We start from the raw sequence: 26,984 nt of genomic DNA, 5'->3' as shown, positions 1-26,984 counted from the left end.
CGTTGCGTTATCGAAGAATGGTGAAACTCGATAACTCGTTCTCGAAATTAAGCGTACGAGATTTCGGAATTCGAATTTAAATTTCTCCTTCTTCTTCTTTTTGGGCAAGAATGAAAAATCATTTAAAGACTGGTCATCGGTGAAGATTCGTGAAGCGGACGAACCACTGGGACTTTGAGCTCTCGTATGATATATTTCGCCGCAGGCCGCAAACGGAAAGCAATTACGGAACATTAAAAGCGGCAAGGTAGGAGGCGTACGAGCCGCAGAAGATGAGAGACTGCACGAGAGCGTGGTTATAACACGCCATGAAAAATGTCTCGAAATTTCATTCCGACTCCCGCTCGTTCCAACCGTCCGTCCAATTGCCCATTGTCACCGAAACAGAGGGGCCCCGTTTGCCGCGCGATAATCGCGCGTTTCGACCATTTCCCCGCATCTCTTCCACCCATGTTTCTCAAATGGGACGCGTTAACGGATCGTCAAAGATTCCATCAAACTATTCGTAACTATTGCAATTAAAATAGAAAGGTTCGACGATAATCGTGAGAACCGTCGGGAGAGATGAGAGAATTGTTACGACGGCTGGTTTACGATATGTATGTAAATATTTGTCGTATATTAAATGGAAACTGCGATTAATTAAACGGCCGGGGAGGAGAAAAAAGAAAAAAAAAGAAAGGAGGATTGGAAGCGTCTCGAATTACCACGGCAAACGTAGCGTTGCCCTCGTAAATATGTGACGACACAGGGTGTAACACGTGTTGGCCGGTCGGGCCCGCACATGCATTACATTGCCGAAGCGCGTCTTAACTAATCGGAGTTATGGTAGCTGGGCGGTCTGCACCATTTCGCATTTCAATGCATACACCGGTGTGATTTGCGAGGGCGAGCCGCGCGTACGGTCGGTAGATAGCCAGCTCTCGTTCTCCGCTCGCCTTTTTCTCCCCCTCCCCCTCCTCCTCCGCCCGTCGACCGCATACCAGCTTCGCTACCCGTTCCACTTTTTTTTTCTCCCTCCCTCCTTTGCCTTTTCTTTCTCGCTTTCGTTCCACGCATCGCGCGAAAAATTCTTCAATTTCGACCCAAAAATCGAAAGGAAAGGAAGGTAGATAGAGTGGGAAACCGATTCGAGCGATACTCGGCAGAATAGTTGATCAATTTTGCCGCGAGATGTCGGTGAAGTAGCTGGAATCGATTTCGAGAGAAAATTTGAAACGAGTCGAGGGATTATCTTCTCTCTCTTTCGTTTCACGAAGGATTTCTTTGGATTTCGAAAAATCCATTTCGAGAAGAAAAGAAAGAAAGAAGAGAGGATGGAGAAACTAGCGATTCGAACGATACAGTTGGCAGAATGGTTGGTGAATTTTGCCGCGAGATGTCGGTGGAGTAGTTGGAAGACAAAATTTGAAACAAGCCGCGGCGTTCCTTTTAAGGTGAACAGGGGATTCGTATTCGCCGTTATGTCAATAGGCTTTCGAAACCTTAAACGTTGAAACGAGTATAGCTTGGCCAGCTTTTACGAACCGCCTTATATAGAAAGTTACAGCAGCCTCCCGAGCGACGCGCGTATAATAATAAATGCAAAGTTATACTCCCGATGCGTTTACTCGCGCTATTGATCATAAACCGGGGACCACCGGGCGGCGAATCGATAAACGGAATCGGCTTTACGAGAGAATCTAGTAGCTTGAGAGATTCCGATAACGAGAGAAGCTTGTACGTTCTCGATACGATCGTCAAATTGACACAAAGTCGATTACATCTCCCTCTCCTTCTTATTAATATTTCGATAATAATTCAATCGTTCCCTCCTTCCATTCCTTCCCCATAAATTTTCCTCTCTCGACCTACGTGAGAAACAAGACGAATCTATTAAGAAGAATTCGATGAAACGAATCACGTTGGAAGACGTATGTACCGTCGATATATCACGAGGATATTTTTACGATCGGATGAGGAAACGATCGAACCTAAGAGACAAAGACAGAGAGGGAACGAGGTTTGGATCTACCGCATCGAAGCGTGGAGCGCGTTAATGGCGGGCGCGAGGAAGACGTTGGTTGGAACGGTAGGGCACGTAGGAGGACAGTGGCTCGGTCACAAATATCCCGGCGTCCGTTTCCGCGCTTCGAGGTGAGCCGATCGTAATTCCTTCTCGCGCGCCCTCAACCACCAGGTCGTAATTTTTTCCGAACGATGCGTGGAATCCCCCTCAAAGTCAAATTCTATTCACCAGCTCCCGTCCTCCTATCTCCTCGCGCATTTGTATCACGCCGCGGGACGCTCCCGAATTCCCGAACACGAAACTGGCGTCCACGGGAAACTGCACCCGCGCAATAACAAGATTTAGGAAGGATTCTAAATAATAACGTCCAAGCCCACGAAATTCCTTCCCACCGATTACGACATCTACAGACGCGTATATTTACAAAAACGTGTATATATACGATATTGCGCGATAAATCGTGTAACTGTTGTGTCGCGTTGTAAAGTTAACGATCGTCGGAATCGGTGGTGGGGCAGCGATAATATACTCGTTCCTAATTTCGTTTTATTACTCCCGCTATCTGGCTGTATTCCACACGCCATTAATTAAGTCGTAAACGCGCGTAACGCGGTGGAGACGCGGTTAGCGCGTGCCCATCCCCCTTTCGTTCTTCTCTCGATCTATACAAGAATCCAGCCTCTCGAACTTCGATCTCGGTGAACTCGTCGCCTTCGACTCCGTCGATCCATCTTCCCTATCCGTCCATCCATCTATCCGTCCTCATCCCTTATCGAATCCTTCGAGGCGGCCGCGTTTCCGAGATAAGGACAAATTATTACGGCGGCGCGTAAAGGAAAGGAAAGTGTCGCGGCTTAATTGAAATCCTCGCGGCGGATAATCCCGATTGAAGGGAGCCGCTCGAAAGAAGGAAGGGAGAGGAGGAGGAGATTAAACGGAGCGTCGGTCGAGAAACGGAATCGCGGTAACTCGTTAAATTATCGGGGGCGAGAATGGGAATAGAGTGGAGATAAGGGACGAGCTCGGCGGGCACGAAATAATTAGAGGAGACGAGCGTTAACTCGATCGGGGTTGACGCGGGTCCGTTGATAGGGAATCGGCCGCGGATGCTCAGATTCGTATCGCGTATGCGCGCCTTGGAAGCGCGCGCTTCTCTCGCCGCCCCGACATAATAAGGATATTTTGCATATATTAACGACTAATGGAGGCAATAATAGCGATAGTAACCGCTTTTGTCGGCTTCCGACCGGCCGATCCCTTCCCCCAACGATACACCTGCTTCGATCCACCATTCCTCCTCCCCTCGGCCTCGATTTAAGTTTCCAGTTTATTAATCGCGAAAAAGAATAATCGTCTTCCTGTTGGCCGATAATCACCGTTTTTCGCAGCGACGACTCACTACTATCGTGGAAACGATACGATGCGAACAGGTATAGGCATGCGTTTAGACGGAGGGCGCGTACACGGCGATTTGATTATTGGGAATGCGCTCTTATTAGCTCGCGCGTTCGTTTCTGGTAATGAATTTTATATATAAAGGCTGATCGAACGGAATTGCGGATCAGCGGCGAGATCAACGGCGATCCCTCTGTTTAATATGTTAATACTGCGGGAGATGGCCGGGGTTTAAGATCCTACTGAAATTAACAGATCGTAAAAGATATACCCATTAATACCAGATCGCCGGTTACGGATCGTGCCCGCACGTTTTCTAAAACGTGTTTCTCGCTGCCGCTATCCTTTGCCACTCGGTCAACCGGAGTCTTCCTTCTTTCTTCGCTCGAGTCGGAAGGCGCGAGAAGAATGCCGTTTCATTTTGCTTTAATTAAGACGCTCGCGTTTATACGGAACAATTCGTTCGTAGAACGCTCGATTCTCCTTCGCTTCTGATATTTCTAACGTAACGGGAGGAGAATCACGATGCGTATGAAACCGATGATCGAGAGATGAATGAGAGGAAAGGAAGGAGGAACGGGTGGATGGAATTATCCATTAATGATATCTCGGGATCGTTTTCTCCGAAAGAAATTTCGCGTTTCTTGGCGTTTCGAGAAGTAATGGTCCCTTCGCGTGTTAACACCGAGCGGAGGCAAATTTCACAGAGACAGAGCCTCCTTTCGAGAGCGTATCTCTCGAGTGGTCGAATGAATGATACGCCAGTGATGAAGAACGGCCAGTGACTCACAACTCTCGGGAACGCGAGACATTTCACGGTCGTCGAAACAACTTGTTGACGAATTCGAAGCTTTCGATCTGTCTCTCCCTCTCCCTCTCTCTCTCTCCCTCTTTCTTTGTCTCTCTCTCTCTCTCCCGCGTAAATCTCGAAAGTGATAACGATCGATTCATAAATCAGAATGAACGGCGGGCTTTGAGTACACGGTGGCGGGAAGATTTATTCGCTGAATCATTCTTTACTTCTTCCTCCCTCCGTCCGCTTCAAACACGGGGAAGCGAATTGATTTACTGCTCGTCAAATTAACGGCAACTTATAATCAGGAGATTAAACGCAACGATCGGTGCCCGCTTCGACAGAGTTTAAGAGAGAGAGAGAGAGGGGGAGAGAGCCCCCGTCGTTACTTCCATTTCCTTCATTTACATATATACATATATATACATATCTCGCCCTTGCCTCTCCTCCGATTCCCGGCTCGAACAAACGTTATTTCGGGAAAAGGACGCCTCGCCGCGTCGCGTTACGCCGCATAAAGATGTCGAGTAAGAATCTTCCCTACCACGTAGACCCCTTTCAATTACGGGCTATTAGGGCACGTAAGGACCTTTAATCCCCGGCGGGTACACGATTTTTTACTCCGGCTTTTCGCCGTAAAAGGATAAAAGCAACCCCCGGATCCCCCGCCATTAGTCACCGATCCCGGAGCCCAACGTGGATATATTTTTATGACACGCGTGTGGAAACCTGTTCCATTGCCCGACTACCACGTATTATATTTTCCGTCCCTCCTCTCCCCTCCACGCCCCTCCACGTCTCCTTCCCCTTCTTCTTCTCCCTCCTCCCTTCTGCCGCGAAATTTGCACCTCTCCCCCTCCACCCCTCCTCCCCCGGTGGAAGAAAGAATCTTTGAATTACAATGTTTCGCCCGGATCGCGGCGAGTCGTTACGGGTGGAAAAAAAACGGCCGCGACAGCCGCTCTTTTAGTAGGTACGACAGTCGGTCGTTCGTCGGGATATAACGTCCCTTATACCGCGACACTGTAAACTTCCAACTCCTTCTCGAAATCTCTTTACGATCGAGTTTTCGCTCTTCGGCGATGAATTAATTTCTTTCTTTCTTTCTTTTTTTTTTTACAAATAATCCCTGCCACCCCTCGGTTATTTTTAGAATCCTGCGCTTATACGGACTCGGGTTTATTATCGGGACGTATAAAGAACGCGAAATCTTAAATATCGTCGAAGTTTCGAGCAAAAATTCGAAGAAATCTGTTTCCTTCCTTAGGAATAGAGACGTCGCTTATTGAGACATCATGAAATTTTAAATCGTCGAAGTTTCGAGCAAAAATTCGAAGGAATCTGTTTCCTTCCTTAGGAATAGAGACGTCGCTTATTGAGACATCATGGTGATCGGAAAAGATGGGCGATTGTTGCGGGTGGGTATTGTTGTATCGCGGGTCGACACGGTCGATAAGCGGCGGGATTGAAATTTATGGGAGGTGGGCGATTACGTCTTCCTCCTTACGTCGCGAGGCGTTGAACGGTCGCCGGGCAAAGCGCGCGTTAATGCCCCGCCATTGGTCGAGTGTTTAACCACGAACTCGCCTCCTGAGTAAACAGCCACTCGGTCACGAAACGATAGTCTACTTCGGCGTCGCGAGGCGGAAAGAAGATTTTTCCCCTTCACCGTATTTGCATTCGAGCCTCGCCCCTTCTCCGCCGCATTCCATCGAAATAAATATAATTTGTACCTTTCCGAGATCCGTCGAGGATTTTTCATCGCCTCGTGTTTTCTTACCTTCCCTCGGCTTCGAAGAGGAATTCGAAGGATGGAAGGGGATCGATAGGCTCGTTTTCGCGCGATCTTTCAATCCACTCGAACGATTTTTCCTCGTTGCTCGAGCGCCGTGCGTCAATATTTGCGCACTCGGCATTCGGATCGAGCAGCCGTGCTCGAGCATCGGTTGACGACCGATCGCGATGTCACGCCGTGACTTCGCGCCACGCGAAATGGAGGGGCCACCTTTAACCCGCCGCCTCCGCGTGTCGCCGCGCTCCGTCCTTTCCCCCAACTCCTCCTCCGCTCTCGCCTCCGCAACGCAGCTTCCATTTGTATCCGATCTGTGTTACAGATACCGGCCGCCCCTCCACGCTCGCGCACGCGATCCCGTTTCCTTCCCTAACCTATTTTAACGCTCTCGCGCACGAGTCGAGCCGTAAAAACGAGCCGCAAACACGTCCCATTGTTTAAAGCGTTATTACGCACGCTCCTTCATACAAGCGCGAGGAATCGAGAGGGGAGAGAAAATGGACGTAGGAGGGGGAGGAAGAGCAAGGTCTTAATCACTGCGAGAGTCCTGCGACTTGTCCGCGAACGGTTCGCAATTACCGGCGCGATAATAACACGGTGATTTGACGAGGCCGTGCGTGTAAAGACAATCGCGCGGTAATTGCGCCTTGCCTCCAACCTCTCCATCCGCGGATATCTATTCATAAACGAAGAGTTGGGCGCGCGTGCTCGCGTATTCCCCGTGTTTATTCGTGATTATTTCGATTGAATACGGCATGGAACGGATATCTCGTATAAAAGGGTCATCCTGGGAGAACGTTTGATTCGTTGTTTCGTGTTCTTCGCGAGAAAGAGACGGATGGCTTCGTATCGTACATTTTCATATCCGTTTTAATCGCTTCGAACGCGGAACCATTTTTCTCGATCGATGGAGATGGAACGATTTCACACGATGTTTTGTTAGAATCTTATCCGAAACACTACGAATAGTTTCCACGATGAGCAGATTGGAGAAGGAATTGAATTGAAGAGACCGTCGATAAATTCCGCTGCTTTTCCTCTCACCTTGTCCCCCCCTCTTAATTGCAGCCCCTCATTTGCATAGAGGCACCATCCGCGCGGATATCGGTGTTCCGTTTATCGCCGAATTGAATTCCCTCGCCCGGAATTGACGGCGTCCTCGATACACATTTTATAGAATTCATAACGTGGCCCGTCGTTGGGAAGCGTGGGTGGGTTGGGTTAACGAGTAGATAAATGGGGAGGATTCTTTTTTCAAAGGAGGAGAGGAATCGTAAACCCAACCCGATTTCCATCCTCCGAAGATTTATTACCCGGCGTGATACGCGTGGCCCGGAATTTTTCGCCCCGATTCTTTTCTTTTCTCTCCCCGAATAAACACGAGCGAGGTGAGGGGAGAGGGAAGGATCTGGTTCGACGTGGATATATATCCGTTAATTGCGAAACGGCCAATTTCGAGAGGCGGTAGCAAACCCGCCGGTTTCCCGATTACGTTGTCGCCTCGCCGCGACGAGATCGCGCGCGATAAACTCGCCGATGGGAATTTTTAAGAGCGATTCTCAAGGAGGAGGAGGAGGAGGTTAACGACGATCGCGGAGGGATTAAACGAAACGCGTCCTGGTGTCGCGTTATCTTTATACGCCTTTTACGCCCCCCTGCTCTTTTTGTACAATTAATCGAGAAGAGGACGAAATTCGAGTCGACTCTTTCTATATTCGCTCGATCCGAGTGTCTTTTCTTCGTGGAACGTGGCGAAATTGTGGAGAAGGACAGAATGAATCGAAACGAGCATAAGGAGGAATAATTGATGGATCGATCCGATATTAGCGGATTTTTTCATTTTCCCCTAATTGCGGGAGCAACGACGGGAGCTGTCGAAACGGAGTAAACCGAGAAGCGGTTATTGGTCGTCGTGAGAGGTGGAACAGCCGTGACTGTAACGGAGCTCGGTATCGTTGTTAAACGGAAACGGAGAAGTGGAGAGAAGGAGCGGATACCCTTTGGGTATATAAGACCGGTCGATAATTAGCGAACGTTCGTGTAATTGAATTCTTTCGAAGGATTGAACATATTCCGATACTCGGGATCCCTCTCTTAATTACTTCTATTAAAAACACACAATCGAGACCACTCGACAGCGTCATCCAACGAAGGAGTGGAAGCAATGGCCGATCGTTGCAATATTCTTGAACCGGTCACACACATGTGCGTGCGGATAATTAAATATCGTTACATTTTCCGTTACGGAAAATGCTATTTTCCACGCCCGTTCCATCGCCTGTAAGTATAAATACTTTTAATAACCATAATTCTTAACGGTCGATCGCTGAACGCGACGACTTTCCGACGATCGGTCGGGGAAACAAAAAGGGAAAAAAGTGAAAAAATATCGCTTTTATCCCACGGATGGATGCCACTTTTTTTCGATCCCCTATTCGATTACCCGTGTCGAGCCACCTTTAACCTTTTTTTTTTTTTTTTTTAACCGTTGAAAGAATCGACACCATCGACCGGCCGATAAAGCGGCACGCGAAATTCCATTTCGAGGCTTTCACGTGTAAAGTCGAAAAATCTCCACGGGGGATTAGAAGCGGCAAAACGAATTCCACCACGGTGGAATTTAACGTCGATATAACCGTATCCTCTCCTCCTCTCCTTCTCCGCCTCTTTCGATCGAACCGTGAACGATTACGGAGCGGAAACGGCGGAATAATCCTCGCGGAGGCGTGCGAAAGATTTGCGCGGAAAAGAAACGCGGAAAACGAGAGAGGAGGAGGGGAGAAGGAAAGGTTGGCCGGGCGGCAAGCGTTGGAAGAGGCGGGTTACGCGATCGCTTCTTTATAGTTACGTGGAAGCGCGTAATAACGCACGACGCGATACGTAATGAAAGAGGCGCGGGTTCTAGCGCGCGGGTAAAACGTGGCCAACAGCGAGAAAGAACGGGGCTGTCCCCCTCTCATCCCTCCTCCCTTGGTTGGATGCCGCTTGTACAAGTTGTAATAGCCGGCTGGCGCCGACATCGGTTCCTCATACGCGGGCCCTCCATTTATGGCGCGGCGCGCGATCGCATCCAGATACCCCCGTTGCGATACCTGCGCCTCTATTTCCCCCTGTTACGAATACGAGGGAATTTATCGGCCACGGTTCGGCCAGGGATCGAGGCCAATGCGGGATAAGCTAACTAGCCGCTCCCGGCTGACGTACGACGACGAAGACGACGAGAGATGCGAATCGCGTTATTTATCGACGGCGGAGGATCGGTTCACCTTTTCCTTCCATCGAGTAACGTTTCATTACTACCTACGTGGAAACGAGAGTGGAGGAAGGATTCTTTTTCTAGTCGTACGATCTTATTATGTTGAGAAGCATTGGGAGAGAAGAGAAGAGGTTTTAAATTTTGGAAGAGTCGAATCTAGGCGACGATTGAAGATTCGAAGAGATTGGTTTTTGTGAGCGAGAAAGAAGAAGAAGCGACGATGATGAAACGTTAGGCTATATTTCGCGTGGAATGCGCGAGGTCGCGTTGCTTCATCGGCTGCAATTAACGCCTTCGACTCGACTGGATTTATCCGCCGATTTATGTTCGAAGGTATTTCGATGGTATTTGTACTCGCGGCCCGAATAAAGCCTTCGACTTTCGATGAATTTATAATACGGTCGCGAGGCGTTGGGACGATGGCGTTTGGGTCCTTTCCTTTTTTTTTTTTTTCGATCCTCCCCGCGAGTGAAATTTTCGAACGAGGTGGCGGTTAGAGGAAGAGGTTATGCAGATGAGATAAGTTAAATACAGGTCCGTGGCTGTGAGACAGGACATGAATAATACGGTCATCGACCCATAATTGTGTTGCCACTTTCTGGTCGAGCAAGATCGTTGAAATCCTACCTCCTGCGTCCCAGATTCCGCCGTAATCGAGGAGAAAACGAAGGAGAAAAATTTTCCACCGATAAACGATTAAACCTAAACCTCGTCCCGGAATGCATCAGCGTTTTTCTCTCTTTCTTTCTTTTACTTTTCCCCAATTTCACGAATTCAATCTCGCGAACCGACTACTTGCCTCTGTTGTCGAATCCCAATCTATTCCCCTCGAGGGTAGGTAGATAGGTAGGCAACGAGTTACCCCATAAGGTTGATTTACAACTGATTTAAGGTTAACAAGCGGTTTAGCCCGTTATTAAGCCCGCGTTTAAAGATCCCGAGAAGTATAAATTACCGTTGCGGAACAGGGTGGGGTACGTGGAAGCACAGCCACCCCCCTCTGGGACCTCTAATCGCTCGACATATTTCCAAATTAAGCGAGCGGGTCGCAACGGGTCGTTCACGCTGTGATTTTAAATGGCGAATCTACCGGTCCACCGTTTGTTTCGAGATTTGTTACGGCCTCCCCTCGAGAACCTCGGCCTCTCTCCCTCTCTTCCTCGGCTCGAGACCGAAGGGAAGCATGATCGACACGCCACAAATCCCTGGATCGAAGTTGATCGACGCGTGGTCGGAGGTCGGAGGTCCTCAACGATATAACAAATGAACGGCAATGTCATAATCGATTCGCACAATTTCTCCCGATCGAATTCCAAGAATATTTTTAATAATACTCGAATCGATCACTATTCTATCCCGAATGGATACGCATCTATCGCCACTCACGATCCCAGCACGCAACCCCATAATTGCGTTACGATATCGATGGAGCAGCGTTAGGCGCGATGGTCGGCCGGTAGCTCGATGGAAATTGACGGGAGAGATTTCGATCATCGATCCGTATGCGCTCGTCAGAGAGAAAGAAATCTAAGTGACGCGTAAAGTACGAACGATAGCGATCGGTAGAGGCAAGCGTTGCGCCGCTCCATTATATACGTGATCTATATCCGTTGCTAAGCCGGCTACCGATCCCTCGGAGATCTTATCTCGCGGATCACCGCCCCTCTTTTACCCCCTGAATGGAGGGGAGAGGAGAGGAGAAAAGGATCGCTTCTCCGTGTTATAGTTTCTTGCCTCCGCTTACTTACATATAGATTGCCTCTCATTTCTTACACCCGAAATATTGCCAATCGTAAGGGAGGAGGGCGCGCGCGAGAAATTGCATTTGCATACGGGGCAGATTGTCCCGTTCCACGTGTAAAGGACCTCGCTCGTCCTTGGTGGCTCCTCCTTTGTCCCTCCTTTCTCCTTCTTTCGCGTGCATCGTCCCGGCGGAATGAGTCGTCGAAAGGCACGTCATTATCGAGGCAGAAGAAAAAGAGGAGGAGGCACGCGAATGGAACGGAATGGAAGATGGCTACCATTGAACTTTAACTGCGTTCCTTTCTCTCTTTCTTCTCTCTTTTCTTTTTTTTTTCTTCTTCTTCTTTCCTTTCCGACTCAACCTTGGTCGTGATTAATTATTCAAAAATTTCGTGGCGAGCACGAAATCTCCCTTATCTCGAAAGTTCTCGGCCTTCGAGCGTTAAACGACCGCCTTACGCGTCCTATTAGAACGATAAGGCTTTAAAAGCGAGCGTTTTAAAAGTGTCCTCCATCTTTAAAATATTCTCATCGCGGTTTTTGTCTCTCTCTCTCTCTCTCTCTCTCTTTTTTTAGATCTCTCTATTTCCATTTCCACGTTGAAATTCATTTAGATTCGACGACGAGGTTCACTCGTGCCCTCGTTTCTTCCATTATTATTCGATCGATGAAAATAAAAAAAGAAAGGAAAAGGATCGAGTCACGACGAGAGTATCTCTTGACTCTCGCATTATCGTCGTTAATCAACGCTTCTCGAACGAGAGAGAGAGAGAGAGAGAAAGAGAGGCTACTTGAAAATAAATCGAACGGACGTATTGGTAAACACGTGTGCAGAGGGGAGAAAGAGAGAGAAAGAGAGAGGAAGAGCGAGAAGAAATGGTAGCGATTCGGTTCGGTCGACTGGTTCCTTCGCGTGATCTCTTCATGAAAGGGAGGTGGGCCCTCTTGTCGATGCTTTTCGCCGATACCGTTGGCCACCGTGGACGTCGGATTCGCCGATAATTTCGTTGCGGACTATTTGCAATCCGTATATTCACCTGTCGATCCATCAGCCCAGGAAATCGAGATACCAAGCGTTCCGTTTCTCGCCCGTTCAACGCTCTGCCCGTATTCGTGTACAGAGATGTATTCGAAAGGATCGATGCAACCAATATCATCTCTGTCGAATCGATGACGCTGGAATTGTCGTGTTTTTGTACGAAGGAAATTAGACGAAAGACTCGAAACACCGATCGTTATTCGATCATCATCCTATAATTCCAACGATTCCTGGTATCAGAGAGGAGATAATAGGATCCACGGTGTAATTACACGCGTGTCAAAATATCAATCTCGGATATTTGCATTGTTGCAAATATCGGGATCGATGCAACCAATATCATCTCTGTCGAACCGATGACACTGGAATTGTCGTGTTTTTGTACGAAGGAAATTAGACGAAAGACTCGAAACACCGATCGTTATTCGATCATCATCCTATAATTCCAACGATTCCTGGTATCAGAGAGGAGATAATAGGATCCACGGTGTAATTACACGCGTGTCAAAATATCAATTTCGGATATTTGAATTGTTGCAGGGAAGAGAGGATGAAAAGAAAAGAAAAAAAATATCGTTTCGGATCCTTGGCACTAAAACGTCCCGTGAAACGTTTAATTATTTTCCAACGGTTCCAAATCTCTTGATCGAACGTGTCGCCCCGATTGCACGCTCGTCCATCCGAACCCGGTCAAAATCTTCCAACGCGAGCTCTTCAAAGGGATCCAATGCCTAAATCTGTCCTCGCATATTTTTACGGCCGTCCGTTAACATCCGCTCTTGGTTACTTATTTATTTTATTTTTTTCCTTCTCCGTTTCTATTCACCTCTCTCGCCGCCGCTTCTCCTTTTCTCCACCCACTCTCCCCTTCTTTCCTCTCCGTCCGGTATAATAATTAATGACCGCTCCTACGAGGAGGAAGAATAAAAAGAAGAAGGAGGAGGCACCGCCACCCTGATCACCTCGATCCTCTCCTCGAAGAAAATAATTATTCGAATTCGAAAACGGTCGTGTTATTAATTCGCGATTCGAACGGTCGGGGAGGGAAAGATGGCAAGGCAATCGTGGGAACGCGGAGATCGAACAAACGTGTTGAAAATGGGCAGAATTGAATTGAACACGGCGGAGACAGCCTGGTCACGGTTTTTCTTCTCTCACAGACACGCAGAGGCTCCGCCATTTTAATGACGCCGTCCCGGCACACAAACTCGAGGACGCGGACAAACCGAGTCGCGGGCAAACAGTTGGCGACTGGAGGGGAAAGGGGGGAGGAAGGAATAAAGGAGGAGGAGAAAGGAGAGCGTGAACGTGGCAAAAGAAAGACCCGTTATTATTATTATACCTGCGTGGCGTGGACAGAGAAAATTGGCGGACGATCGGACGACGGGGGAGGAAAGAGGTTAAACAAGCACGCGGGGAGGCGTGGTGGTGGGGTGTGGTTAAATTTGTCGGGAGGGGAGAGTTGGCTCCTTGGATTATACATTTGGTATGTAACGATAAATGAGTCGCGACGGCCGACGAATTCCAACGAAAGGAATGTCTCTCGGCTACCAGACGACTGCCTCGTAAGTGAGCACTTATTCCTAATTGCCTTTAATCGCGAGGAAGCGGCGGCGTTTCGAGAGAAGAAGGAGCGAAGAAGGGATCGAATTGTTGATCGTTCGAAAATTTGTTCAAATATTGGTAATGGTTGCTCAACCATCCACGCCTCTCCAACGCGCGCTCTCGCGCAGTTTTCTAAATTCCACTGGCCAATTCCCCTTTCCACGTTGCGCAATATCCTCTTGAAAACGTTCCGTGGCGAAATCACGTAGCTCGAACGAAAAGGAGGGGGACTTTTCAACAAATTTGCTCCTTTTCTAACATAATTAGAAACGCGGATAGGAATCGAGGTCCAAATTGGTTGCGCGTCAACGCTCGGCTGTATAAGTCGCGACAACCGGTATATCGGTGGGGAAGGGTCTTGGAAACGTTTAGCAGGAGTAAAAGGGACCGCCGATTACCTTATCTCGAGATATAGGCAAAGGTGATTGGTAAAGGCCACCTTATCAGCGAGCCACTTAATCGTCCAGCGAGCGAGCCGTGACTCGTGAATCCGATTAGTCGGTTACGTATATATATAGACGTATACGATTCGGGATTGGAGAGGCGCGAGTCGCGAGGCCTCGAAAGGAGGAGTGGAGGCCGAAACTCTCGGCTTACCAAGCTTTCGAATTGGAATTTGTAACGCGTGGCCGGACGGCCTTATATGGAAAACGATTTATCAGCGGATTATCGGTAGGATTCCTTTATTCCGCCGCACGCCCTTCCACGATCAGATAAACCGAAACATCGTCGAACGACTCGGGTTTCCCGTATCCCCTCCCGACCGCTGCATTTCGCGCTGCATCAGATTTCACCCGGCGCGGAGTCGTCAAGTCGAGTTTCGTGCACCGCCATTTGATCGAGAAATTTATAACAAGGCCTCGTTCGGAAGGATGGGACGAGCCTCGATAAATCTTTCCACGCGAATCTTCCTTTGGAGAATCCTATGGAGAATCCGCCTACTTGGGCTTGCTTGCTTGCTTTGTCGCTGCTGACAATTGCGCAGGTGTGCGCACACGCGCGCGCAACGGTGGAAGATCTCGGCCGATTCGTTCCTTTCGGGAACGAAAACAAAGAGGAAGGGAAACGTCGCATCTTGATCGTACGAGATGAAAACCGCCGCTTTTTTATATTCAAGCGGGAGGAATTTTAATTTTCTCGAGAAAACAAAAACTGGTTCTTCCAGCTATGCAGGAACCGCCGAAAGAGAGAAGGAGGGAAAGGAGGGGGGGGACGGTGTGGGAGAGAGAGTTGGGTGCATCCACGGCATTCCACCCACTCGAAGTTGGGCGAAGAGGAAGGGAGACCTCGAACGCGTCTATGACATTCCACCCACTGTTTGGTTTGTTCCTGGGTAAGGAAAAAAAAGAAAGAAAGAAAGAAAGAAAGGAAGGAAGAAACACACGTGTCAAAAGCAAACGGGAGGGGAGGAGAAAGGTCGAGGAAATCTGGAGATTTTTCGTGAGATCGATCGGCGCGTGACACGATCCCGATGATTTCCAGTCACGTTCCACAATTTGTATAATAAATGTAAAATACGCTGCCTCGGCTCCACCCCGATATCCGTTGAAAAACTCAACGAACGAATTTTCGAACGTGGAGGGAAGGGGGAGGCATGATTTATTATTATTCGACGAAATAACGCCCGCCGCCTCTGTGTACATCTCTGTTTTCACCCATCCGTAATTCCACGCTTCCCTCCTCCTCCCCTTTGCCCCGCATAATGAACGTGTAATTACGAAATAATTACGATGTTGGCGAGGGAAAAGGGAGGGGGGAGCGAGGAGGGATGGAGGGGGAGGGGCGAGCCGTGTCCCTCGGCCGGGTAAACACGGGCCGCGGAGAGGAAAAAAGGACGAGGCGAGCGACAAGAATCGCGGCACGCGATTCCTTTTTCGCCGTTTTTATCTTCGTCAAACGTTCTCGTCGTCTTCCCTCTCCCCTCTCGTCCCCAACGCGAGCGAGGAGGGCCAACTTCTGCGGTGAGCAGAACCGCGGCCGGCTTGTCGCCGCCGTGATGAATCGCCAATTACCATACATACGTACACCGGCCGTCCTCCGCTCCATCCCCCCCTTTTTTTCCTTTTTTTCCTTTTTTTTTTCCTCTCCTCAACGTTTCCCAACCACCGCGCGCCACGTTTGCGCGGCACGCGGTGACGCCAATCAACCGACGCCGCACGCCGGTTGTAATATCTTCGTCTATTCTTCGAAAAATATACGATACCCCCGGGCGACAATTCATCAGCCCGGTAATCGCGAGCCAACCGCTTGCAACCGTGTATACGACCGGTCGTTTTCGTCCGCCGCGTGATTAGTGCTTCGCGAAATTCCCCCTCGAAAACAAACTCGAATTTCCCTTATAGGGTACGATTCTGTTCTCTCCTCAATCTCTCTCGAAACAGGGAGAATTTTATTCAATTTCATTCGTTGGATATATTATGCTCCGTGTCGATCCTCTCGAAAACAAACTCGAATTTCCCTTAAAGAGTCCTATTCTCTCTTAATTTCTCTCGAAACAGGAAAAATTTTATTCAATTTCATTCGTTGGATATATTATGCTCCGTGTCGATCCTCTCGAAAACAAACTCGAATTTCCCTTAAAGGGTCCTGTCCTCTCTTAATTTCTCTCGAAATAGGGAGAATTTTATTCAATTTCATTCGTTGGATATAATATGCTCCGTGTCGATGTCCTCGAAAACAAACTCGAATTTCCCTTAGAGGGTCCTGTCCTCTCTTAATTTCTCTCGAAACAGGGAGAATTTTATTCAATTTCATTCGTTGGATATAATATGCTCCGTGTCGATGTCCTCGAAAACAAACTCGAATTTCCCTTAAAGAGTCCTATCCTCTCTTAATTTCTCTCGAAACAGGGAGAATTTTATTCAATTTCATTCGTTGGATATAATATGCTCCGTGTCGATCCTCTCGAAAACAAACTCGAATTTCCCTTAAAGGGTCCTGTCCTCTCTTAATTTCTCTCGAAATAGGGAGAATTTTATTCAATTTCATTCGTTGGATATAATATGCTCCGTGTCGATGTCCTCGAAAACAAACTCGAATTTCCCTTAAAGGGTCCTGTCCTCTCTTAATTTCTCTCGAAATAGGGAGAATTTTATTCAATTTCATTCGTTGGATATAATATGCTCCGTGTCGATGTCCTCGAAAACAAACTCGAATTTCCCTTAGAGGGTCCTGTCCTCTCTTAATTTCTCTCGAAACAGGGAGAATTTTATTCAATTTCATTCGTTGGATATAATATGCTCGATCCCTTCGAAAACAAACTCGAATTTCCCTTAAAGAGTCCTGTCCTCTCTTAATTTCTCTCGAAACAGGGAGAATTTTATTCAATTTCATTCGTTGGATATAATATACTTCGTGTCGATCCTCTCGAAAACAAACTCGAATTTCCCTTAAAGGGTCCTATCCTCTCTTAATTTCTCTCGAAACAGGGAGAATTTTATTTAATTTCATTCGTTGGATGTAATATGCTCCTCGATCCCTTCGAAAACAAACTCGAATTTTTCTTAGAGGATACGGTCCTGTCCTTTCTTAATTTCTCTCGAAACAGGGAGAATTTTATTCAATTTTATTCGTGGGATGTAATATCGGCTCCTCGATCACGCGTTCTCTCGTTCTGCGCGTGAGAACGGAAGGGATTAGGTAGATCACCTCCTGGATCGACGGCGGTTGATCACGTATCGAAATGCGAAAGGACGAAAGAAAGGGGGAGGTTCGTAACGCGGCGCGAGGTTCGAAAAGGGGAGCCGCGGAATTCCTCGTCCCACTTTTTGTTCCTTCCCTCCCCTCCCCACTCTTCCTGGACGAGGGGCGAGGTTATAATACGCGCGGCTCATACGCGGGCGCGCGGGGGCCTGTAATTGAAAGCTGTTACGCTTGGTATTTTATGGCTTTGTCCTCGGGGGCATGCAAAACTCGATTCTTTAAGGTCCTCCGAGGCGGGGCTCCGGGGCCGAGGGTTTAAGTAACGCGGGGCACGAAAATACGCGCCTCCTAATTAAATCCGACTTGAAATTCATCAAAATCGTTGTTATAGCCAAAACGCCTCGGGCTGTGCCCGAGATTTCCATCCACGGTTAACGACCGTTGCCGCGAGAAGAATAGATTCTGTCCATCGATCGATTGCCCGCGACGTAATTCGAATCGAGATTGGAACGCGGAGATGGAAAGAAAGAAAGAGAGAGAGAAAGGTCGTCGGTGCTCTAGAGCTCGTAAATAACGAGGGAAGGGAGGGGAGGATGGTTGTTGCCGATCGACAGAGACGGTGGAGCGAAAAGATCCGGCTCCGGTTATATTTTTCCACCTTTGCTCCTCGATATTCCCTCTTCGACGCGTGAACCAAGGAATATCGAGGGGAGGAGAATTAAATTGCCTCTATCTCTCTCTATGGACGCTCGAGGGATTACTGGTGCTGGTACACCGTGCTTCGATAATTAGATCGGCTAGCAAACTCGGTACTCGATCCCTTGGAAAGGGATCGCGGTGGAGATAAGGGATAACGGATCCAGGAGGAATCGTGGTGCACGAGGTGAGACGAATAGCATCGATGCGCGATAATGGCGATAATGTGTTTATGAGTTACGGCTCGTTGACCTTGGGGAGAATGGAAGGTGAAAAATCGAGGAAAGCGTCACTTTTGGTGAGCCAACAACGGAGAGATGAAGGAGCGAGCTCGAAATAAAACACGAGCCTCTGCGAAGCCTCGAACAAGAAGAAGAAGAAGAATAAAAAGGAACCGAGTGTGTGAAGGTAAGAAGAAGAGGAGAAGAGGCGAGAAAGCGAAAGAGATTGGTCAGGTCGGGAGAGAGACTAATTGACGCGATGTTTGGGAAAAGAATTGGGAATTCGTGTCGGTGGAACCGCTAAATATCGTGACACGAGCGCAAATTAATAGATGGATCCTTGTACGGAAAGAAAGAAAAGGGGGATTGAATTTTTCTACCACGTCGAGGTGTAAGATGGAAAATGTGAGAGAAATATTCTTCGACGAAGAGAAAGAGTACTTTGGGTGCTTATGAAGCGCGTATCGCAGGAAGTAACAAATTAAAGAGGCATAATTCTAGGAAAGGAGGCTGCGCGAACCTTATCGTGGAAATACACGCACGTAGCTACACGACTCCAGCAACAGGGGAGTCTCAAGAGGTTTTTTTTCACGGGGGTACTGGCGCCTGACCGTTTCTGGGAGGAAACGTGTGAACCCGAGTTGTCCGTGAGAAAGCGTTCGAACGCGTCGAGTGAAATCTTTTAATTAGGACCGATTCGAGGGTGCGTGGCTCCAGTCCTTAGCGAAGAAAGAGATCCATGGAAAATTCCACAGGAACGCCCTCGCCTTCGTCGTCACGGTTCAACGGAGCAGGAAACGACGCGTGTCTTTTTCTCACTTATCGTACCGATCCTCGAAAATTTGGCGTCCGATCTCTCGTTCGTTTAAAAGAAAAAAAAAAAAAGGAGAGGAAAAGAAAGAGACTCTCCCCGACGACGCACGTTTTCCACGATCGTAAATAAGACGAAGGGGAAGGAAAAGGAGGCGACAGTTTGAGGCGACAAAGGAAATCGAAAGCGAGATTCCAGATTTATTCGAGATCGGTCGCAAACGCATCTCGACGCGCACGGGCGTGGAGAAATTCTTTCCTCGGGCCTCGTTTGTTGTTCAACGAGCACGGGCTCGAATCGATCTGGTCACGGGCAAAGGTGGAGGAGCGTCGTTAAAAGCTTTTATCGCTGGGTCGGGCTGAGGTGACATCCGGAAGCGCGTGCCGCGCTTTTTATTCCCGCGACGACGGAAAACGGGAATCGTCACGTTTCCACGGCCCGCCCAGCCGTCGAGGAAATAATCGTGAAAGACGCGGAAAGAGGACGGAGAGAGAGAGACTTTAACGGCGTTAAAGGTAACGAGCGACGGTCGGTCGAATCGAACATTGGGCCACGGGATAAAACCAGAAAAGGGATATCTTCTCCCTCCTCCTTTTCTTCTTCTTCTTCTTCCTCCTCTTCTTCTTCTTCTTCTCGTACATTCTTATGCAAATGAGTTGTATAAAGACGTCCGTTCGGACATCTTTAAATATTGTTCCTCGAACGAAATTACCCTAATTTTGTCCCGATACCTTCCTATTTCTTATCTTTTTCCCCTTCTTCTTTTTCCTTCCTTTTTTCTTTCCTTTTCCTTTCTTTTTTTTTTTTCCTCTTCCTCTTTTTTCTTTTCAATTTCTTCGGGAACACGGTAAGCGACTCACGGTATTAAGTTACCCGAATGGACAAGCCGGCCAAACGGAGCTGGGCCGCGACTAATTTTTCAGCGGCTCGCCTTACAAAGCGTGCATAATACGCGGCCTCGCGGTGCACACTCGTGGCTCCGGCAATCAACCGCCTACCACAGCCACGAGCAACACGAAGATACTTGGTAAATCGTGCCACGCCACGGAGCAACAACACCCGGCGGGACTAATCCCACGGAATCAGCCTCTGTACGCACACACGCGCGCGTGCGCGCGCGCCTCTCTCCTCGTCGGTTGGCGGGGACGGAGGACGGTGACAGATGCATCAAGCCGCGCATTACACGTCGCAATCTGCTTAAGAAATTATTAGAGAAGTTTGAAGCGATCATTCGGATCTAATAACGTTGTTAACCGCCGCCGCCGCCGCCTCTCCCCTTTTCATACGTCAACACCGCGTTACGTTAATCACGCTCGAGTGATTTCTTTTCTCTCTCTCTCTCCTCTCTCTCTCTTTCGCGGAAATCACGCGCAGCAAACCAATTATCATCCGCTTTGGTAATCGTTCGCCAACCTTGTTGGAAAATTTCACGCGGAATTAAAATCGATAATAAATATCTTTCGATCGATTTTTCCAAGCCAATGTAATTTCAAGACTTTTCAACCGAGAACTCTTCGAGAACTCTTTCAATACGTGGAACTGCTGTATAGATATATTATACACGAATTACACTCCACTTTGAAAATTTACACGCTCGAGAAAAAGAGAGAGAGAGGGGGGGGCTCCGCTCCCTCGAGATCGAGCGGAATAAATTGGAATCACAATATTTATACGTGGAAAGATGGCCGACTATTTCATCCAGGTGAAAGTAATACGTTTATCCCCCCGCCACGGCTGATTGTTCGATTATAGGATTAGCAACGGATCCCGATTTTTCACCCACGGCGGTCTTTGATCTCTCTGAACGGGTACGTACGCACCACCGAACGACGAATAACACGCGCCATTAAAAACCGTGGTTATAAATTGCAATTACCGATCTTACCGTGCGATCCCCTTCGATCACTCGCTCCAATACGCTCCTTTCCCCCCATCGTCGCGCTTGTCAAACGAAATTCAACCTTGCGACCATCTCCTCCCCTACACCTTTCGCAACCGGATTATCACGGATAGATAGAGAGAGAGATACTGAACGAGTATCGATCGAGTGTTGAAAATTTATCGATCGTGTTGGAGGTAAATCGAACGGGAGAAGCGTGTCGCGAGGGGATGGACGTTTAACGCGTGTACGTACACGCGAAACTCGAGCCCCGCTCGAGTTACGAGAGAAAACGATACGTATCTAGCGTATCTATCTGTAATATTTTCTACCAATATATGTATACACACATTTATATTCACATATAGAATAATTAGTCCTTTTAGACATATAACGAAGAACGTATAACGAATATATTCAAAATTGGAGAGGAAGAATTCTTAAAAAACGTGCGAGGAGGATGGAAAAATTCGTTACATCTCTGGAACGAGTTTCATTCATTGTCTTCGATCAACTCCAGAAGCGAAGTATTGCATTACACCTATGTGTATATCATAATCTGCGTGGCAATTTCACGGTGCGTTTGCAGGAGGTAACAGGAACGCGGCCACGGAAGCAGGCTACGACTCATCTCGCTTCCGTCCACTCTCACCGGAGAGAAAGAAAGAGAGAGATATATGTATATATATATATCGATCGAGGAAATGATCATCAACCGTAGCCATTTTACGTGTATATATATGTATGTATGTACGTATATGGAAGCGTGGCGCGTGGGTGCCAAGATAATTACCGTTTTGAAATCGTATACGCAGGGACATTGATAGAGCCGCGGCGTCTTAACAATAGTCACAGACGCGATTCATCGTCGAGTTTCTTTTCAATCGTAGAGACAGCGCGTCGGGGCGAGGGACAGAGAGAGAGAAAAAAACTATTGTTCCCTTTTACTCCTCCTTCCCTCTCCCCATGCAAGGATGACTGTGCACGAAACCACGTGTACGCGTGGTGGGTAATACACGGTATTCAAAGGTAGCTGCGGGGATTCGGAACACGTTTCTTCGATCTATCCGCGTCTCTCTTTACAACTTAATTAATATCGTTTCGCAAACGCTTCCAACCGTTTTATACCCTCCTTTTTATTTATTTTTTATTCTTTCGAAGGAGAATAGAGCAAGCATCGATTCCAGCGGAACGTTAAATAAAAGAGCGGGAGTTGCGCCACTTTCACGGCCAATTTCCGAAACGACGCGATCTCTCCCCTCGACGCTTTCTCGACTCGATCACCAATCGCGACTCTTATTCGCTCCGTTCCCTTCCACCAACGCGTCTCGATCCCCGTTAAGTTCTCGAAATCCCGCTTTGCCCCGCTCTGAATTTCAATCGAACTTCGCCGTCCACTTTCTATCCACTTGCTTGCGCGGAAAATAAATGATAAATCCGTGGAAAACGTGGATTCGTCGTTTCGTTTCCGCGATGGAAAAGCGCAGGATCGGGGGAGGGGAAGGGAGGAAAAATGGGACGAAATCGGGCGAACACCTGGGCCTCGCGTTACACAGGCAGGGCGTGTTCGATGTTGGCACGGCTCGGCGAAACGCGTAGGCCGCGTCCCGCGGCGTATTATGCCGATCCCCCATAAGAGAGCAGCGCGAGCCTCGGCTCGAATCGACTTTCAGGGCGCGCGCGCGGCCGAGTCCACGCAGAAATACCGTGGCCTGTCGCATTGAAAACGCGCGTCAAGTGACGGTGTGGAATACGTGGCCGCTTACACGGGTACGTGGGCGAGCGGCTGTAGAGCACCGGGGGAAGGACCAGGTGTCGCAGGTAGCAGCCAGCGGTTCCCATTTTCCGCGCGAGCGCCTTCTCGAGCGCGAGAAAAAAGAAAAGGAGGAAAGAAAGCGGTTGTTTCCCACGGCGAGGATCGAGGGGACGCGTGCCTTCCTTCCTTCCTTCTTCCCTCTCGAAAGGGAAAAACACGAAGTCGTCGGTTGCCAATAACGCGGGGGAAAGTGTACACGACGAATATATTTGTTCCAGGAGGAGACGAAGATAAGGGGAAAGAGACAGGAAATGGTAGTATCGTAATACAGATAACAGTTCGAGGAACATTGGAACGATTGGAACGATTCCCGGTATTAAAAACTGTGCGAGCGTACAATAAGCATCTGTCTCCTTTTTCTTAATCGATATCACGTAACATCTTAATATCGGCCACGTTTCGACGTTCGGTAATAATTCGATCAAAGTGTAAATCCATCCCTGGCTGGAAGATGGTAATAATTTTTCTGGCGAGAGTCGCACCCTGCGCCACGAACGACACTGCGATTAGCGAAGGCGCCGGATCGACGGGGAGAAAAACGGATAGAGGGAGGGGAGAAAAGGAGGAGGAAAGGAGCAGTCGCGTTAATCAATCCTGTCCGCTGTTCTGCATTCCACGCGTAGAGAGAGAGAGAGATTTTCCTAGCGGCTCGCCAAACCCTTTCATTATTTCCATACGAACGCTTCCGTATTATCGCTTGGGCGCGAACTAAATTTGAATTTTGCGCCCCGCGGCGCGCACTCTCGAGAAAATCGCCTAATTGCACGCGACGCCTTTCGAAGAAATATCGACGACACGTTTCGTAACGGTCCGGCCAGCGAGGACTCGCAAGTGACGGCGGACGAAAGAGGAAGGCGAATCGAGACCCCTACGATTATATCCCTAGGGCCGGCCACTTTTCCCCGTCGAATTCCCTAGGGAGGTCCCCAACCCTTTCGGTAAACCGATACTCGAAAAGGAGCAAAAATGGAGCCGCGCTTTCAAATCCCTTCTCGTTAAATAAATCATCGGACCCTTTGCGCCGGCCAATCTCCGATACCTCCGCCCCTCGTAATTCCAACGTTAATTTTCTCTAATGTCCGGGCACCAGTTTTGTCTTCCGTTCCGGGACGACACGCGAAACCTGCGTTCAACTTCTCCGATCGATGAACCGAACGAGGTGGAAGCGCGGCAAATTATGGTGAAAAACGATGCGTTATTATGTGTTTCTCTTTTCTCTTCCTTTTTTCTTTCTTTTTTTTACGCGGAGCAGGACGGAGAAGGACTAGTTGGCCGCGAGACGAGCACCGTCCTCCGGCAGACCTTGGGAGCGCGCGCGGTGATACTTGTCGCTCGACAACGCGCATTGTGTTACCACGGTTGCCCTTCGCTTGCTCGACAATCTCGAACGAGACAGGGAACAGGTATAAACGTTTCGCGGCCAGTTTACAAATATTTCACGCGCGCTGAAATGGTACCGTTGCATCTCCATCGGGCGGATATTTTATCCCCGTTTGAAAGAAAAAAAACTCGACGAATCGTAAAATCGCTTGCTTTTTCAACTCGGCTCGCCGTTATTCAAATACATACTTTTACTATTTGCTCGCGCGCGTCCACGTTTTCCGTTCCGGTCTCCTCTCTCCTCCTCCTCCGGGCTTCTTTCTTTTTCCCTTCTCGAAAGAACGGACGGAAGGAAAAGGCTAAAAGAGACGCGAGACTCACCTCTAACGGCTGCGTTCAATCTGTCCAAATTGGCGAGAGTGAGCGGGACCGGGCCAAAGTGCATCACGATCCTGTCACGGCGTTGGTCGGAATCGATGGCCTCTCGTCGCGCCATGAAGATGCCCGTGTAACTCGGCCGTATGTATCGGGCGCAGGTGTCGTTCAACGTTAGATCGAGAGTGGCGTTCAACTCCCCCTTGATCGCCCTCTTGACGCGCACGTGCACGTGCCCGTTCCTCAGATCCTTTATCTTCCCCGTGAAGATGTAATCCGCCTGCCGCACCTTGCCCACGAACGTGCTGTCGTTCCGGATCGCGGCCGACAAATTCGCGCGACAGTCCAAAAGCTCCCTGGTCGACGAGACGGCGAGCGGGAGCAGGGTGACGCTCGCCCACAGGACCAGCAAACCGATCTTCGAATCGGCGCCCATCTTTCCTTTCCTCTTCCTCTCCGATCTGATCTGATCTATCCGTCGCGCGCCTTCGTTTCCACGTCGATTATTCGCGCACCATCGCGCACTTTCGCGACTCGGTCCGATCGATCCCCGTTAAAATTCCTCGAACGCGATCGGGATCTGGCCGAGGGAAGGGGGGAGAGAAATGATGGATGACGCGCACGGCAAATTGCCCGGATACGTGGAAATTGATAGAAACGCACGAGTCTCTCTCGGCTCGATCAGTTGGCGGCTGTCGATCGGGCCATTTCTCCTAACAGAGATACTCCCCCCTCTCTCTCCCTCCGCTCCCTCTTAAATGGAAACGAGTCCGATCTTACGAGGCGGCGTGATCTTGAGCAACAGGTTGGCGCCGTGTGTCGACCCACGCTCGCTCGCCGATTTCCAATCCACTACTAGTTTCCCCCGTTGCTGCCCTCGAGTGGCAGGCAAGTGTCGCGAGAACTCGACTCGATCGATGAATCGCCGATTCTGTCGCCCCCCACCCCCTCCTCCCCTCGACACGAGATTCCACGCGATTCCACCTTCTCCCGTCGTTCGACAGAGCTTATTCGTCTCGTAGAACGGATGGAAAATCGGGGAAAAATCGCCAGCACAAAATCAAACGAAACTTTCACTTCACGCGGTTTCTCCGACTTTTCTTTTTCGTCCTCGTTCTTTCGTTGCGTGGAAACACCACACTCGCACACGAGACACGCGCGATTCCTCAGCGACTCGTCGCGGCGAGCGACGGACGAGTTCGGTGGCACGCCTCTCCTCGACACCGATCCTCGCCGATCATCGTCGCGCGCCCGCTCAACCGTGGCTCGACTCCGCTTCGCCTTCGCGTCGGAGACCGAGATTGTCGAACGCGCGTGACCCTCCGCGTTGCCGGAACGCGGCGCGACAGGCGGAGCGTGTAGATTAACCGCTACCAAACGCACTGTCAACGAGGCGCGAGTCGCTCGCCGCGGCCGACATCTCTCAGCCTGCCTACCTACGCCGACTGCTATCCGACTGCGCGAGAGTGAGAGAGCGCGGTGGTTCGAGGTGGTGGTTGGTCGCGTGGAGGCACGCGCTTGACTGAGGAGGGCTAAGTGTGGATGCTGCAACTACAACGTGTAGGCGTAAGTCGCCTTAGACCAAGAAGGGAGGGAGAGGGAGAGGGAGAGAGAGAGAGAGATATGAGCGGAGTCGGTGTGTGGGGGCACACGCCGCTCCGACACACGTACGCTCCCGCCCGTTTCCCGCGCACGGCCCAGTGTTGGTGCGGGCCAACGCAGGGGGGGGGGGAAAGGCGGAGGGGGAGGGAGAGAAATCTGCCGAGAGTCAAAGACGAGCCGGGCTCGAGCGTCCCGAGATTCGCGTTGCACGTGGGTGCTATTGACACGCATAATACCGCGCCATTTTCACCCCCAACCACCTTCTGAAATATGTGTATAGGAAGGGTGGAGACACGGTAGAGCGTTCTTTGGAGAAAACTCTCTGGCCGAATATGGAGTCAACGCGTTATTCGAGAGAAATGTTTAGGGAGATGTTGCGTGCGAGCCACGTTTCGAGCGTCTGGCATTTGGGCAAAGGGTGGGGAAAGGAAAAAAAATAAAGGTCGAGGACGAGACGAGGATAATCTGTAGCGACTTAACGAGCTACGATCTCGAGCCGTTTCGTAATTGATGGCGATCGATAATGCCGAGAGACGGAGTCGCTCGTCAACCGTGACGAAAAGTGGTGAGAATTTTTCTTTCTTCCTTTTTCTAACGAGAAAGGTTAATCGACAACGTGTAAAGAAGAGCTTTCTCGATTTTCATCTATTTACGATACGCGTCTCTCTTCGATCTACACATGTCATGCTACGTCGTGATTTAATATTTATACGCTCGTCTTACGTAATGTCGCACGGTATGCCCATGATTGTCTGGGCGTGGATGGAAAAGAGATTCTCATCTTTCAGATACGGTCCTCCAAGTTTCGAACTCGCGAGGAAACGAAACCTTGGAAACCTTTGGACCCTGTTGAAGAAGTCAAAGCTCATCATCCCCTATCTTCAATTTTAAAACAAACGATTCCTCGTTCATCTCTCGAGCTGAATCGTGTAGGAAGCGTGAAATTCCGCGTTTCGGACCCGCGGATAGAAACGTGGGCATTTGGATAGGC

General features: G+C 49.2%; 2 protein-coding genes across 5 annotated transcripts in view; one reads left to right on the top strand and one right to left on the bottom strand.

The window, feature by feature from the left end:
• The window catches only part of LOC408393 (agrin), a 336,061-nt gene extending 310,194 nt beyond the window's left edge, over positions 1-25,867 (bottom strand). For 2 of the 4 annotated variants that reach the window (XM_006566907.3, XM_006566908.3), the window contains exon 1: positions 24,398-25,867. In XM_006566907.3, coding sequence (XP_006566970.1) covers positions 24,398-24,827 — 430 coding nt within the window. In that variant the 5' untranslated portion in view covers positions 24,828-25,867. The remainder of the gene's footprint in view (positions 1-24,397) is intronic. The other 2 variants (XM_006566909.3, XM_006566910.3) reach the window with 1 other exon arrangement.
• The window catches only part of LOC102656885, a 67,934-nt gene that overhangs the window by 4,346 nt on the left and 36,604 nt on the right, over positions 1-26,984 (top strand). The gene's annotated exons all lie outside the window — the stretch shown is intronic.

The sequence above is a fragment of the Apis mellifera genome, linkage group LG12 (genome assembly GCF_003254395.2).
Source record: "Apis mellifera strain DH4 linkage group LG12, Amel_HAv3.1, whole genome shotgun sequence".
Classification (NCBI taxonomy): domain Eukaryota; kingdom Metazoa; phylum Arthropoda; class Insecta; order Hymenoptera; family Apidae; genus Apis; species Apis mellifera.
This window is presented reverse-complemented; position numbering and strand designations above follow the sequence as displayed.